At 37.6% G+C, this 16069-nt stretch overlaps 1 protein-coding gene across 3 annotated transcripts in view; it reads right to left on the bottom strand.

Annotated features, from left to right (window-relative positions):
* Positions 1 to 16069, bottom strand: part of AFF4 (ALF transcription elongation factor 4) — a 97454-nt gene that overhangs the window by 58761 nt on the left and 22624 nt on the right. For 2 of the 3 annotated variants that reach the window (XM_019422011.2, XM_019422013.2), the window contains exons 2-3: positions 5306 to 5432; positions 1369 to 2163 (exon numbers count right to left, since the gene is read on the bottom strand). In XM_019422011.2, coding sequence (XP_019277556.1) covers positions 1369 to 2163; positions 5306 to 5428 — 918 coding nt within the window. In that variant the 5' untranslated portion in view covers positions 5429 to 5432. Of the gene's footprint in view, positions 1 to 1368; positions 2164 to 5305; positions 5433 to 14084; positions 14489 to 16069 lie in introns of those variants that run through there. The other variant, XM_019422012.2, reaches the window with a different exon arrangement.

Here is a 16069-nt window from a genome sequence, read left to right as displayed (position 1 = left end):
AAAAATAAAACCAATATTATTGAAAGAATACTTGTCTGGAACAGAATGGACATTTTATATAGCTTTTCATAAATTATGGAAAAGTTGTTTATTCTAAAGCACAATCAGGAATTAGAGAACTAAAGTGTGAACTCAAATCCACCTCCAAGGATCATGTCATCTGAAGAAAGAACAAACAACCACGTCACTGTTCTCTTGCAAGGAGTTCTTAGATGACACATGCCATGAACAACAGTTTCCCAAGTCCATAGGAAAAATGTTTCAATGTTCTCAAAATAGCACCTGACCTATCCTTGATCCCTTCAACCACGTTTTAAGCTATAAACTATGACTTTCAGTTACTGACACTACTTTTGAAAATTTTATTTTAAAATTTACATTAAAATATAAAACTTCTATTTCACAATGAATGCTCAATTTCTTTGGTTATTCTGATGCTTGGTATACTTGGTTATAATGCTGTAAATTTCAAACCACCAGTATGAATTTAGAGCAGCTGCCTCAAACCTTTAAGTTTAACCAGAGAAAAGATCATGGAAACCAAACCTCACAACATTACCAACTGGATGGATCCTCAAAAATCTTAACATTCCCTACAAGGAACCACTGCCCACATCTCATTCATGAGTATCACAATGAGAAAACAAGTTAATTTTTTTAAACACAATATGTATTATTTCATACAATCAAAAGGAGGAAATCTAAGATATTGATCTCACAGATCGTGCTTTTATTCTGTAACTGTTATTTGAATATTTCAAAATAGTGAATGGCATTTTCTCTACCGCCCAAGAGGGGAAGTTAACAGGTCTGTGGATCCACTTGAGAGTCAATGACAAGCCTTTTTTTAAACATATATACACCTTCTCATTAAAACAGAGAGGGGCGCCTGGGTGGTTCAGTCAGTTAAGTGTCTAATTCTTGATTTTGGCTCAGGTCACAATCTCATTGTTCCTGAGACTGACCCCACATTGGGCTCTGTGCTAACAGCGCAACGTCTGCTTGGCATTCTCTCTCTCTCCCTCTCTCTCTCTCTCTCTCTCTGTCTCTCCCTCTCTCTGTTCCTCTCCCGCTCATACTCTCTCTCAAAATAAATAAACATTAAAAAAAAACCCAACAACAACAGAGAGACAAACTGCTTCACAGAGTCGTAACAGTAAAAGCTCTAGGGGCGCCTGGGTGATTCAGTCAGTTCAGCATCTGATTCTTGATTTCAGCTCAGGTCATGATCTCATGGTTCATGGGATCAAGCCCTGAAACGGGCTCTGGGCTAACAGCATGGACCCTGCTTGGGATTCTCTCTCCCTCACTTGCTCCCTCTCTCAAATAAACATTTAAAAAAATAAAAGTTTTAAATGTGTGACTTACATCCAATGGTTGGGAAGGTATTTTCAGCTTGGTAAGATGTGCTTTGCTACTGGGCTTCAGTTCGGTCATGCTGTTGCCATGGGATTGGCTACTGTAGTGCTCAGAGGACAGCTTTGGTTCCATGGACTCCTGTCCATCCATGGGCCGCACATAGGCAGTGGGTTTCTGTAACATTGAACTGGACTTTGACATCAATGAAGGTGGGAAAGACTGATTCGAATGTTGCCCACTTGAAAAAGGTACACGGGAAGGAGAATCCCAGTTTGCATCAGGGTCCCGAGGTGATTTGGAACGCTGATGTTCCTTGCTATGGTGATCATTCCCATGAGATCTGGAATGACTGGAGCTTAATGAAGAAACAGCCTGGGGTTTTCCAGGGCTGGAAGAGCGTGATTTGGAGTGTTCTGATCCATGCTGGCTTTTTTTCCGACTGCTGCTCCCACTACTGCTGTATGAGTCACGGTCGTGCCTCTGGCCACTACTATTAGTGCCACCACTGCCACCTGCACTGGTCCGCTGGCTACTGTGTCCACTCTGCAAGCCGGAGGACCGTTTCTGAGACTGAGAAGTACTGGGAGCAGGTCCTACTGGAGTCCATTTGCTACTCTGATGAGAGGTCCCATGTCTCTGTTCGAAGAAATTAGGATTCGATTTTTCATCTGCTGTTGGTGGTACTGTAGGCTTGGGAATTGCAACAAGCTTTGGTATAGATCTGTCTCCTATGAAATCCTTCATTTCATCGTAATTTCCAAGCATACTCTGAATACGACTTGATAGCTTATCTTCTTTGCTAGTCTACAAAAAAAATTGCAAAATAAAATTATATAATTAGCATAACCAGAAATAAAAGATGCTTCTAAACGGACTTTCCAAACTTCAAATGCAAAGGGATTTTTCAAAGAGAAACCTCATGTCCTATCTTAAGGTTAACATCTCAAAAGCAAACTCCAAACATATAATTTTTATAGTGACAAAAAAAAAAAAAATACTGAAAGTGAAAAACATTCATGCTAAAACACAAATATTCTAAAGGACATTGAGATATAGCAGCACTCTCAACAATAGCCAAATTATGGAAAGAGCATAAATGTCCATCAACTGATGAACAGTTAAAGAAATTGTGGTTTAGGGGCTCCTGGGTGGCTCAGTCGGTTAAGCGTCCGACTTCAGCTCAGGTCACGATCTCGCGGTCCGTGAGTTCGAGCCCCGCGTCAGGCTCTGGGCTGATGGCTCGGAGCCTGAAGCCTGCTTCCAATTCTGTGTCTCCCTCTCTCTCTGCCCCTCCCCCATTCATGCTCTGTCTCTCTCTGTCCCAAAAATAAATAAACGTAAAAAAAAAAAAAATTAAAAAAAAAAAAAAAGAAATTGTGGTTTATATACACAATGGAGAACTACGCAGCAATGAGAAAGAATGAAATACAGCCCTTTGTAGCAACGTGGATGGAAGTGGCGAGTGTGATGCTAAGTGAAATAAGCCATACAGAGAAAGACAGATACCATATGGTTTCACTCTTATGTGGATCCTGAGAAACTTAACAGAAACCCATGGGAGAGGGGAAGGGAAAAAAAAAAAAAGAAGTTAGAGTGGGAGGGAGCCAAAGCATAAGAGACTCTTAAAAACTGAGAACAAACTGAGGGTTGATGGGGGGTGGGAGGGAGGGGAGGGTGGCTGATGGGTATTGAGGTGGGCACCTTTTGGGATGAGCACTGGGTGTTGTGTAGAAACCAATTTGACAATAAATTTCATATATTGAAAAATAAATAAATAAAAATAAATAAATAAATAAATAAATAAATAAATAAAAATAAAGGACATTGAGAAATATGTAGAAAAGATTCCAGAAGGGAAAAAAATCCAAATTTCACCAATAAATATATTGGAATAGTAGTAAAAATCTTTTGAAAAGTCATGTGCCTTTATGTCTTTCAGTTCTAGGTCAGCTGCTGAGCCAACACTCATTATTTTAGCAATCTAGGAAAACATTGCATTACTTAAGAGTTCAATGTTACAGTTAGAAAGAGAAACAAAAATTTAATGAAATGAGTTATATCCAACCGACATTTTTAAAAATTTTAATTTCTTCTGTTACTGTGACTAACAAAAGTCAACAAAAAATTAACAAAGGAAAAGCCATTGATAAAGTTTCAAATATTAATTCTATTAATTCTGACCAACAAACACAAGTTTTGAAGCCAATGGTACACACTTTAAGTTTTGAAAATCATTCTTGGAGGGACACCTGGGTGGCTTAGTCAGTTGAGCATCCAACTCTTGATTTCAGCTCAAGTCATGATCTCACAGTTCAGGAGATCGAGCCCCACCTAAGGCTCTGTGCTGTGTGGAGCCTGCTTGAGATTATCTCTCTCCCCCTCTTTCTCTGTCCCTACTCTGCTTGCAGGTGGCGCGCTCTCTCTCTCTCTCAAAATAAATACATAAACACTTAAAATTAATACTAAAATCATTCTTAGATAATAAAGTCCAAGATGTCTACAAGCTTTAGGACTCATTCACGTTCATACGCAAGAATGAGAGTAAGCTTACTGATTACATTAAAGAAGAAATCAACCACTACTATTTATTTTGAGATTGGCATGAATTGATAATAACTTTAGATTATTTGAAAATCAGTCTGACCCCTATTAAACAAGAAAGGCAAATATATAGACAGCATCGAGATCAGGAATCAAATCCAATTCATTACATTGTAATTATAAAATAAATGGTAGTATGAATCGAAGATTCTGGACCAATCTCTTGTTTTTTCCAAAATGTCTTTAATCTCTAATTCCAAACCCCAGGTTTTGTGTCACACTCATATAAATGATGTCAGTATAACCTTAAAAAATAAAAAAATGGCTTCTACAGATCTCATAAATGGCTTCTACAAACACCAAATGTTTTAAGAACAAAGTCAAACTATGTGTTATATTTAGATTTCATCAGAAAAAAAAGTTTAATACACTCTCAATCTCATACTGCAAACCCACAATGGTCATTACTGTGACAATATATACTATTACAGCCACCATACATAGCCTAAGCCTTTAAAAATGTAAGGCTAGATCAAATGAAAGCCAAAGGCAAATCAAGTATTAGAGACATTTATGTCCACTGCAGCTATGTTAGAGTCAATCAGAAGTGATATGTACTGTTTTATGCAATCCCAAATCAAGTACAATGATAGCTATAAAAATAGCAATTGGTTCAATTTATTGAACGTCTCTGACAACATGCTTTAACGTAAATTGGAATCTGTTAATTAACCACATAAAAAAGAAAGATAACTTAGTATACGGTAACAGAAAAAGGAACCAGACTGATAGTGAAAACACATTTATTCAAACATACTAATAGTCATTGATACTTAGTTTACTAAGTAAGCAAATGGCAAGAAACAAGACAGACACAAAGAATATCTGAAATAAGTGTCTTTGATTGATGTTATACCCAAAGAACCTAGGAAACAGCAGATGACGCGTACCCATTTACAAAATATTAATTTAATTCAGAAAGGTGAAATGCCTGCCCAGGATTAGTGGTAAAGCCAAGAATATAGAGATAAATGCTTGAGTTAATCCAGACCACATTTTCAAGACTATGAGATAGCAAAGGGGAGATGGAAGGAGGTATGGTTTGAGGACAATTTTAGGATGCTAACAATATTGTTTCTTGATCTAGATACTGATTATATAAGAGTGTTCATGTTGTGAAAATTCTTTCAGCTAAAACACTTGTTTTGTGTACCTTTCTGCATGTTATACTCCAATGACAAGTTTATCCCCAAAAAGGACATTCTGATTTAGAGGAAAGGAAAAAATGTTAAATGGTATACATATTAGTAACTCTTTCCTACTATAAAAATTCAATTTTAAACACTTTCTTAAAAGGAAAACTGTCACACTACTGGCGGGGGGGAACATTCAAAGGACAACTTACAACTTTGTATGGTTCAGCAAAGAGAGGAGAGCTAGGTGGGAAGGCGTCTTCGCCCTGCTGAATTTCCTGATTCCGCCTTTCCCGTTCTTTCATACGCAGCACATTTCGGTCTTCACGGTTCATGTTGCTAAGAAGAGAAACACAATCTTTGTATTATAAAAAGAAAAATTAAATGTTCTGTACTCGTTTTGTGAGTTTAAAGCTTCAATCAGAGATTCCCTTTCAAGTTCCAAGTAATAACAGGCATTAGTGCGGAAGCTGGGTACTGGTACTGGTTTTACCAACTAATACCAAGTGTCTTGCATAACTATCGAGACAGGAAACACTAGCCCAGACTATTAGGATCCACCCCATTGAAACATTTAACCTCATCAATTTTTAAAGAATTCAGCTAGCTAAAAGTCAGCTAAAACTTATGGAAGCTTGTACTTAAACCCAAATCCTTAGCATTTCCTATAAGCCTTTCATGGCTTCCTCTTCAGAAATCTAACTATTCTTTGCCATTAGAGGCACACAACCCACTCCCACCTACCACTCCCTTCCCCCAGGTATCCAGTGCTTTTCTCTACTTTGCATCTCCTTATCTTGATTCCTTTTTGTCTCAAACACAGCTTCCTTGGTGTCCATCCTTAAGGCAGTCTGACCTCGCTTTGCTGTTGCTCTAGATTCCCTAAAAAACGACATTTCTGCTCTAAATACATTAATATTTCAATTAATACCTCAATAAATGGCAGGGGCACTGGGTGGCTAAGTTGGTTAAGCGTCTGATCTCACAATTTGTGAGTTCGAGCCTCGCATCTGGCTCTGTGCTGACAGCTCAGAGCCTGGAACCTGCTTCAGATTCTATGTCTCCCTCTCTCTCTGCCCCTCCCCTGCTCACGCTCTGTCTCTGTCTCTCAAAAATAATTGTTAAAAAAAAATACCTCAATAAATGGCAAAACTGAGGCTTTCAGCAATAGAATCTAAAAATAACTTGGGTTAGTAATAGTAGTCGAAACTGTACTGAAAAAGAGTCAGTCTTTTGGGGTGGAGGGGAAAATGAGGGGGTCATTTCTACAAACATTACAGCATTTTGTATTTTCACTAAGAACAAAACAAAGAAGATGAATTAAAATTTTGTAAATGGGTACACATTATCTGTTGTTTCTTAGGTTCTCTTTCAGAGATATTTGCCTCTCCCTTGTTTCTTGCCATTTGCTTGCTTAGTTAACTAAATGTCGTTATTTATAGCAGCAGGGACCTTTGGTTAACAACGTAAAGGATGCTGAGCCCCGGGACAAGGTATTACCAGAGACTCTGCAACATTCTTCCCTGGGGATAGAGTAAATCAGCTCTCCTGGTTTTATTTAAAGGGAGTGGGGAATCCTGGAAGAGACCAAAGGGAAAAACCAGGTTGTATGTGTAGAGCCTTTCTAGCCTTATAATTCATAAATCTAATCAGAAAATTGAAGTAAATCAAGATGGGAAATAAATTATAATTGTAAAATTAGAATGGACAGCAAAACCAATATATTCTTGAAGATTTTTATAAGTGGTCAGAACAGTGCAAGTAAACATTCAAAAATAAAACTTTGTGATTTGCACAATTTAGTATCAAAGTAAATTAATGTTCAAAAAAATATTCTAAATGCTCGAAATGTGTATTAAGGTGTTTCTATGTGTACAATATTCTAATACACTTAGACAAGAATATAAGCTATTTTGAGGTACTGAAGTAATATGTGCTTTCTTTGGTCTCCCTGGTACTTAGTACCATACAGAACCACAAAAAGTATTTGATTCTTTCTTTAATAAATACCAGAAAACATCTACACTTCAGTATTCAGAGAGCGAAACCGAAGAACATAATATTATTCTACAATACACTTGAACCAATTAATAAGTGTATATCACTAACAATCAGGTTTCAGAGAGAATGCTATAAACCTTTACACCTCTTCATATGGTGCTACAGCATATGAAGTGATCTGTATCCTAAGAGTCTAGGGAATGTGTTAAATACTAATTTCCTTACACTTCCTGAATTTGATTTCTGAAATATTTTTTTAAAAAAAGAAATGCCTTCCCTAAACCATGATTTAATTAAAGTGCTAAAATAATCATGCAAAAAACACTTGTACATTTATTACACAAATAGATATGATTCCCACAATAAAAGTCCTCCAATAATCCAATACAAAAATGTTTTCTTAATGTAAGTCATCCAACTGAATATTCCCTTTTAATAAGACTGCCAAGAAGCAGAACAAAATTAAATGATTGCTTATAAGAACTAATATCCCAGTTATAGCTCTTATTCTCTAATTTTTTTAAACTTTTTTTTAAAGTTTATTTATTTTGAGAGAGACAGAGAGAGCAAGTGGGGAAGGGGCAGAAAGAGAGGGGGAGAGAGAGAATTGCTAGCAGGCTCCATGATGTCAGCACAGAGTCCAACGTAGGGCTCGAACACACAAACCGCAAGATCATGACCTGAACCAAAACCAAGAGTCAGACGCTTAAGTGACTGAGCCACCCAGATTCCCTCAAATTTTTTTCTGATCAGCCTTACTTTCACATATAATTTATTGGATCCACATTTGTTCCTGTGTTTTTGAACATCAATACCTCTGCCTAAGATAAAGTTTCCCACAAACAATAATTCCAGTAATCTGAGCTCCCTTAAAATTAACATGAAATTTAAATATAAGTCAATTAGAGGTATATCTCTGCTGCACAGGCAAGCTATTATATAGCATATCCCTCAGGAGATTTGCAACTACCAGAATGAAAAAGGATTGTTAAAATTAGCAAATTGCTACATCAAAACAAAATCTGTGGGACTACCAGATAAAATAATTTTTAAAAGCATAATAGCAAGTAGAAAGGAGAGTTCTCTAAATTTTTTAATTGCTTAAGGTAAACTGTTCTTAAGTACCTATCAAGTACTTATGTTAAGTTGATACGTTTATTTCAAACAGCATTCTATGGTATAGCATAATGATATAGCAATTTCATTGTTTCAAGATTGAGCAAATGAGTAAATATACCAAGACTTCTAGGGATCCAGGCATGTTACTTTGAAAGAAGAGAGATTATAAATATAGAAAGGAATAAAAAGAAAAAGAACCTTTGAGGACTAGGAACTAGTAGCAGTACAATGAACACAGGCTTTTATTTTAAAAATCTGTATGTCTATCTGCCTGCCTGCCTGCCTGTCTATTGAGAGTGTCTCCAGCTCTGTTCACTGAAAGCGTCTGTGAGCACTGACATCCCAGAAAAAAGAAGCACCTTCAGTACCCAAATTCTGATTTCTAATATCATTTCCTACGAAAATGGAACAAGACTTCTTGGAGAAATAGCTCATTCCAAGGCTACAGCAGATAAAGTACAAATAGACCTTAAAATATCTTGTTTTAACAGCAAGAAAATGCACAAAAACATATGGGGACATATGAAAAGGGCATGAGAAGCAGCCAGAAGGTGCTCCCATCAGTCAGATTTAGAAACATGAGCATCAAAATAAAGACAAAAATGGAATATAAGCAAATGAACAACAACAACAAAAGAACCCCTCAGTCTACAGTAGTAATAGCAAAAAATAAAAGAACGAGAAATAAAGCAGGGAGTAAATGCCTTCTTTAAAGAACAATGTCAACTAATCAATATAGAAGAAAAGAATTAGAAAATCACTTTTTTTGTGAACACTGAATTAATAATTGAGACCAAAATCATCAATAGGTGCGCACCTGGGTGGCTCAGTAGGTTGTGCATCTCACTCTTGATTTTGGCTCAGGTTATGATCTCACAGTTGTGGGATGAGCCCTGCTTAAGATTCTCTCTCTCCCACTCCTTCTGCTCCTCCCCCGCTTGCACACACATGTGTGCTCTCTCTCAAAAAAACAAACAAAACAACCATCAATGGATGCTAAAACCACTGGGGAAAAAATTGGGGGGAATAGAATATTCAGTATCACCCCATTGACCATTAATTAGAAAAAAATTTTTTAATATAGAGAAGTAAACAATACCCTTAATCAAGTAATCAGAGTTAACATTATCAATAATGGGATAAAATAACATCATGTGCGGCACTAAATGAGGCACTAAAGACATATCACTACCTAGGTATTCTTTCTGCTAAAAATTTAACCTGCATCTAATCAGGAACAAGCAGACAAAACTTAAGTTGAGAACAATTCTGCAAAATTGGCCTGGACTCTTCAAAGATGTCAGTATCATGAAAAGAAACACAAAAAGAGGCTGGGGTTACTTTTATATTCTTCTATATTCAAGGAGACACAACAACTAAAGGCTGGATGTGATTCTTCATTTCCCAGACACTAGTTCTGGGGAGAGAAAAATGGTTGTGAAGGACATTATTGGGAAATTTGAGTATGAACAGTATTTCAGATAATCCTATCAATGTTCAGTTTTTGAACTATGAATATTGTATTTAGTAATGTAGGAGAATGTCCTTGGTTCTTAGGACGTACACAGCATATGTGGGTGAAATGTCATCATCGTGTCTGCAAGTCTAAAATGGTTTAGCACCCATCTAAATATAGATCTAGCATGTGTAGAGAGTGAATGAGTGAGAGAAAGTTTGTGTATGTGTGTATGCAAGCGTGCACGCACACAGGGAGGTTGGAAGAAAGGAGGGACAGAGGGCAGGAGGGAAAAACAGACAAGAACTGAACAGTAGAGCAGGATCGGCAATTACAGTAAAAATATTGACAACTGGTACATCTAGATCAAGGGAATACAGACATATGTTATACTTTATTATATAGGTCTGAAATTTCCTTTAATGTTTATTTATTTTGAGAGAGAGAGAATCCCAAGCAAGCTCTACGTTGTCAATGCAGAGCTTGATGAGGGGCTCAATCTTACAAACCATGAGATCATGACCTGACTTGAAGTTAAGGGTTGGACACTTAAGAGACTAAGCCACCCAGGCGCCCCTGAAATTTTTTAAAATAAAAGATAGAAGGAAAAGAGTGATAACATTTATACAGGAGAGCACTATGGGTACTTTCCAGCATTTTCACCCTTGGAATTTACTATCAAACTGTCTCTTCTCTAAAGATTAAAGTATTTCTCTCAAAGACAGATACCATATGTTTTCACTCTTATGTGGATCCTGAGAAACCCATGGGGGAGGGGAAGGGAAAAACAAGAAAAAAAAGAGGTTAGAGTGGGAGAGAGAGCCAAAGCATAAGAGACTCTTAAAAACTGAGAACAAACTAAGGGTTGATGGGGGATGGGACGGAGGGGAGGGTAGGTGATGGGCTTTGAAGAGGGCATCTTTTGGGATGAGCACTGGGTGTTGTATGGAAACTAATTTGACAATAAATTTCATATAATATAAAAAAAAAGTATTTCTCTCATGTCTAACATGTGCCCCCCCGCTTCATATTTCCAAGTTCAAATTGATCATCCAAATCTCAACTCGTCCTCTATGTCACTGTTTATTACACTTGAGAAAGTGTAATAGCATTCTTGGCTAACAGGGGACACTATGAACATGCCAAGTTTCAGTTCCCCTAAAGTAACAAGGGTGCCAACCTAAAACAAGATATTAATATTAAACATTAAGATATTAACATTAAACATTAATATCTATTATTTATTAAATCTATTTATTAATAAATACACAAGAAGCATCTATTATATACTTAGTACTGGATAGAGAACAAGAAGAATTCGTCACAGTAGATAATAAAATTTACTATAAAGTCATCACCATTATCAAAACAGCATTGTAGTGCACAGAAATGAACTAAATGCTCTGCAAAACAAAACCCAGAAATAAACTCAAAGATACATCGGATATTAACAGTTAAAAAATCCAATCCAATGAGAAAAGAATGTTTTATTTAAAATCTTCTATTTACTAACAAGAGCCAAGTATTTTTCTAAAACGACATAGTCATTAAAATGGTAAAGTGATGTTTCAAACTCAGAAAAAATAAACTCTTTAATTGAGCAACCTTACTTGTGGGGATATAACCCACAGAATTAGCAGTACAGCCATAAGCTACAAAGATGTTTAGTGAAGCACTTCTGTTAATGGTAAAACAATTGAAAATAACAAAATGACCAAGAAGAGAAAAAATGGTTAACTAAATAGTTAAACCACAGTTTTTTAATAATAAACAAATGAGGCAGGTCTTTGCCAATGAACTTGGAGGAATTTCCCTAATTGCTGCTTTGTGAGAATACATAGATGCAACACAACGTATAGTATGACTGATCATTCTTTGTTCAGGGTAAACTAGAATTGTTAGGTGTTGAGTATATCCATAAGAATTAGATTCAACTAACTGGACTAACATCAGAATGTAACAACTAATATTCTCACAAGCTAAACACCAGGACACTGAAATGTGAATATACAGTTTTCATATATAAGACATAGGATGTCTTCCTATTTAGCTATCTCTTCTTTATTGGTCCTCAGCAAATGTTTTGGCTGTTCATATAAACATGAATAAGGAGTATTCTTCCACCTACACATTTTTCAAAAGAGATGAACCTTAATGGTTTTGTTTCTCCAATTACAAAAGCAATACTGTTTGCTCAAATACTCTTTGCTCAAAACTTAATATAAATTAGAAATTAAAAGTCATCAACAATTTCACTTTCCTGAAATAATACTGTGAGGAGCCACATATAATCATACACATGAAGAAATTATTACACACACGATTCTTATTTCATTTAGTAAACAATGAACATAGTTCCACATCAATACATATGAATTTTCAGTCTTTTATTGACTGTATAGTATTTGTTTAACCAGAAAGCCCCTGATAGATTGTTGGGCTATATCCAGAATTTAGTATTTCAGACATTACAGCGAATTTGTATATATGTGAAACTATTGTGAGGGTATATGCTATATCGCTTTTAATTTATATCACTAAAGTGCTTTCCAAAATGAATGAATCAGGGACACCTGGGTGGCCCAGTCAGTTGAGCACCCAACTTCAGCCCAGGTCACGATCTTGTGGTCCATGAGTTCGAGCCCCACATCAGGCTCACCGCTGTCAGAACAGAGCCCACTTCAGATCCTCTGTCCCCCTCTCTCTACCCTCTCCACTCATTCCCTCTCTCTCTCTCTCTCTCTCCAAAATAAAACATTAAAACACACACACACCAAAAACAAACACACAAACAAACAGGGGTGCCTGGGTGGCTCAGTCAGTGAAGTATCCAACTTTGGCTCAGGTCATGATCTCAAGGTTTGTGGGTTTGAGCCCCGCATCAGGCTCTGTGCTGACAGCTCAGAGCCTAGAGCCTGCTTCAGATTCTGTTTCTCCCTCTCTCTCTGCCCCTCCCCGGCTTGTGCGCGCTCTCGCTCTCAAAAATAAATAATAAACATTAAAAAATTTAAAAAAGGGATACCTGGGTGGCTCAGTCGGTAAGGCGTCCGACTTCCACTCAGGTCATGATCTCGCAGTTTGTGAGTTCGAGCCCTGTGTCGGGCTCTGTGCTGACAGCTCAGAGCCTGGAGCCTGCTTCGGATTCTGTGTCTCCCCCTCTCTCTGCTCCTCCCATGCTCATGCTCTGTCTGTTTCTCAATAATAAGTAAATATTTTAAAAACTAAAAAAAAAATTAGGGGCGCCTGGGTGACTCAGTCAGCCAAGGGTCTGACTTCGGCTCAGGTCATGACCTCACGGTTTGTGAGTTTGAGCCCTGCATCACGCTCTGTGCTGACAGCTCAGAGCCTGGAGCCTGCTTCGGAGTCTGTGTCTCCCTCTCTCTCTGCTCCTGTTCACATTCTGTCTCCCTCTCAAAAATAAATAAAGATTAGGGGCGCCTGGGTGGCTCAGTCGGTTAAGTGTCCGACTTCAGCTCAGGTCACGATCTCGCAGTCCGTGGGTTCGAGCCCCACATCGGGCTCTGGGTTGATGGCTCAGAGCCTGGAGCCTGCTTCCGATTCTGTGTCTCCCTCTCTCTCTGCCCCTCCCCCGTTCATGCTCTGTCTCTGTCTCAAAAATAAATAAACGTTAAAAAAAATTTTTTTTAAATAAAAAAAAATTTAAAAATAAATAAATAAATAAAGATTGAAAAAAAAAAAAGACTGAATCAATGGATTGCCTACCAACAAAATAATGAGACTGCCGTTTAATCATGCCATTCTCAATCCTAGGGCATGAGTCTTTTTAAATTGTGTCACCAATCTAAGAGGGAAAAAATCCAATTTCATTTGTTTATTTCATTCATTCATAAAATACATGAGCCTATCCATTATTGCTAGGCACTGGGCTAGAAGCTAGGGATAAAACAGAAAACGACACATAGACAGTTCTTGGCCATCTTACAGTCAACTGCATTCTACTGAATTTCTCTGATAGCTAGGTTGTACTTTTTTGTGTTAGCCATTATACTTCTTCTTTTGTGAACTGCCTATTCATGTCTTTTGTCCATTTTCCTATTAAAGTGACAGTCTTTTAATTATGTGATAACTATGCTTTCTCAATTTGTCACATATCTTAACTGAGGAATACCAGGTTAGGATTAAATCTTTTTTTTTTTTAATTTTTTTTAATCTTTATTTATTTTTGAGAGAGAGAGAAAGAGAGAGACAGAGTGCGAGTCGGGGAGGAACAGAGAGAGGAGACAAAGAATCCGAAGCAGGCTCCAGGCTCTGAGCTGTCCACACAGAGCCCAATGCAGGGATCGAACTCACAAACCATGAGATCATGACCTGAGCTGAAGTGTCACACTTAACCGCATGAGCCACCCAGGCGCCCCGGATAGGATTAAATCTTACACTGACGTGTGCATCCTCACTCTACTGAGTACTGCTTCAAGTCTTCTGCCTCCTCCTCCAAGATCACCACCAAACTGTACTGGCAGGTTATGCCTAAACTCTTTTCAATCTCTTCACAATACGTAAACTGCACTGCAGTTGCAGAAATTTGTCAGTACTCTCTGGACTTGTTTCTGCTTCCTTCTTTCATCTTGATCTGGAAATGCTCAGCCTCTCTGGAGTTTTCCATTCTTTATTTCTGTGGGGTAACTATAATTAAGCTAAATAAATAATTTTAAATTCCTATACTACAAATATTATGCTATCTAGATCTTAATTCTCACTTATCCAGTATCTAAAGAGACCAAAAATGAGTTCAACTATGGACAACATAGGATTGGAGGACTTAAGGAAGGAAACAGTTGGCTTTGACTGGCAGCCCCCGCCACCCACTTCACTTGTTACAAAAGACTCATCCACCACTAGCAGCCCCAGTCAAGTCAAACTGTATTTAGAGAGGAACCATGCAAATTAGAAAGAGGTCACCTCTCAGACATTCATATTTCTCTGAAGATTCTTAGGACCTCTTGGGAAAAAAGAAGGGCAATGACGGATTAAGAATAGCAATCTCAGGGGCACCTGGGTGGCTCAGTGCGTTAAATGTCTGACTCTTCATTTCAGTTCAGGTCCTGTTCTCACAGTATGTGGGATCAAGCCCTACATGTCGGGCTGTGTGCTGACAGTATGAAGCCTGGTTGGGATTCTCTCTCTCCTCGCTCTCTGGCCCTCCTCCGCTTGTGTGCGTGAGTACTCTCTCACTTGCACTCTCTTTCTGAAAATAAATAAACATTAAAAAAAAATAACAATATCAGAAGAGTATGAAGAATAACTCAGGCATGTATGTAATAACTATTTACTGGATGAATATTTTGGAACCAAAAAGAAGTCCTCCCTTATTTTTCTGTAATCATCACGGGAAAGGCAAAGGTTATCAATTTTCAACAGGACCCTTTATCTCCCAATGCACAGTACCTCAAATTGTCAAGTGATACCTGTCGTTTAGTTATAAGCAAGGACTATTTGATAATCTAGATGTAGAGTGGTATCCTTGCTAATAAAGATTCTCAAAAATGTCTAGTAACCAAAAACCAACATAGGCAATTACCTATTAACTAATTTCTTAAATACCTTAAAGTAATCTAAGTTCCAAACTTCAATTGAGCTATAAACAGTTGAGGCATGGTAATTTAGTACATGAGATACGTAAAGATAAATGATTGTTATTTCTGATTATATATTAGACATACATTTTAGGTTCAGTAACCTCCCTAAATTTCAGTTTTATCTTTTATAAAATGCCCATACTACTCTGATGATAATAATTAGATGAGAGAAGCATTTGAATGTATCTGAGCATTTACCATTACACAAGAATAAAGGATAAAACAAAAAATGAAGGGTGACTGCAAGTGAGCATAAGAGATCGTTTCGGGGAGATGGAAATGTTCTACAATTAAACTGTGATGAGGGCTGCACACTCTATAAACTGATTTAAAAACTGTTCAATTGTACCCTTAAAAAGTGAATTTTATGGGGCGCGTTGGTGGCTCAGTCGGTTAAGCTTCCGACTTTGGCTCAGGTCACGATCTCGTCAGTGAGTTCAGGTCCCGCATTGGGCTCTGTGCTGACAGCTCAGAGCCTGGAGCCTGCTTCAGATTCTGTGTCTCCCTCTCTCTCTCGGCTCCTCCCCCACTCACGCTCTGTCTCTCTCTGTCTCTCAAAGATGAATAAATGTTAAAAAAAAAAATTTTTTTTAAGTGAATTTTATGAAACTGTATCTCTAAAAAGCTGTTTTTAAAAAAAATAATGGAATATTAACAGCTTGAAAAGGATCCTTGATTACTCTCATTTCTCAAGTGCTCCTCTGTATCTGTGGCCTTACTACTGATGGTCTGTAGGCCAGTGCATTTCCTTAAATAACAGAGGCCTCCAACTTTCTGCTTAAACTGCCTTTTCCCTATCACAA

This window comes from Panthera pardus, unplaced genomic scaffold, assembly GCF_024362965.1.
Source record: "Panthera pardus isolate Hobbes unplaced genomic scaffold, ASM2436296v1 HiC_scaffold_2, whole genome shotgun sequence".
In the NCBI taxonomy this organism is placed as follows: domain Eukaryota; kingdom Metazoa; phylum Chordata; class Mammalia; order Carnivora; family Felidae; genus Panthera; species Panthera pardus.
The sequence above is the reverse complement of the archived record's forward strand: the minus strand, read 5'-3'. Positions and strand labels throughout refer to the sequence as shown.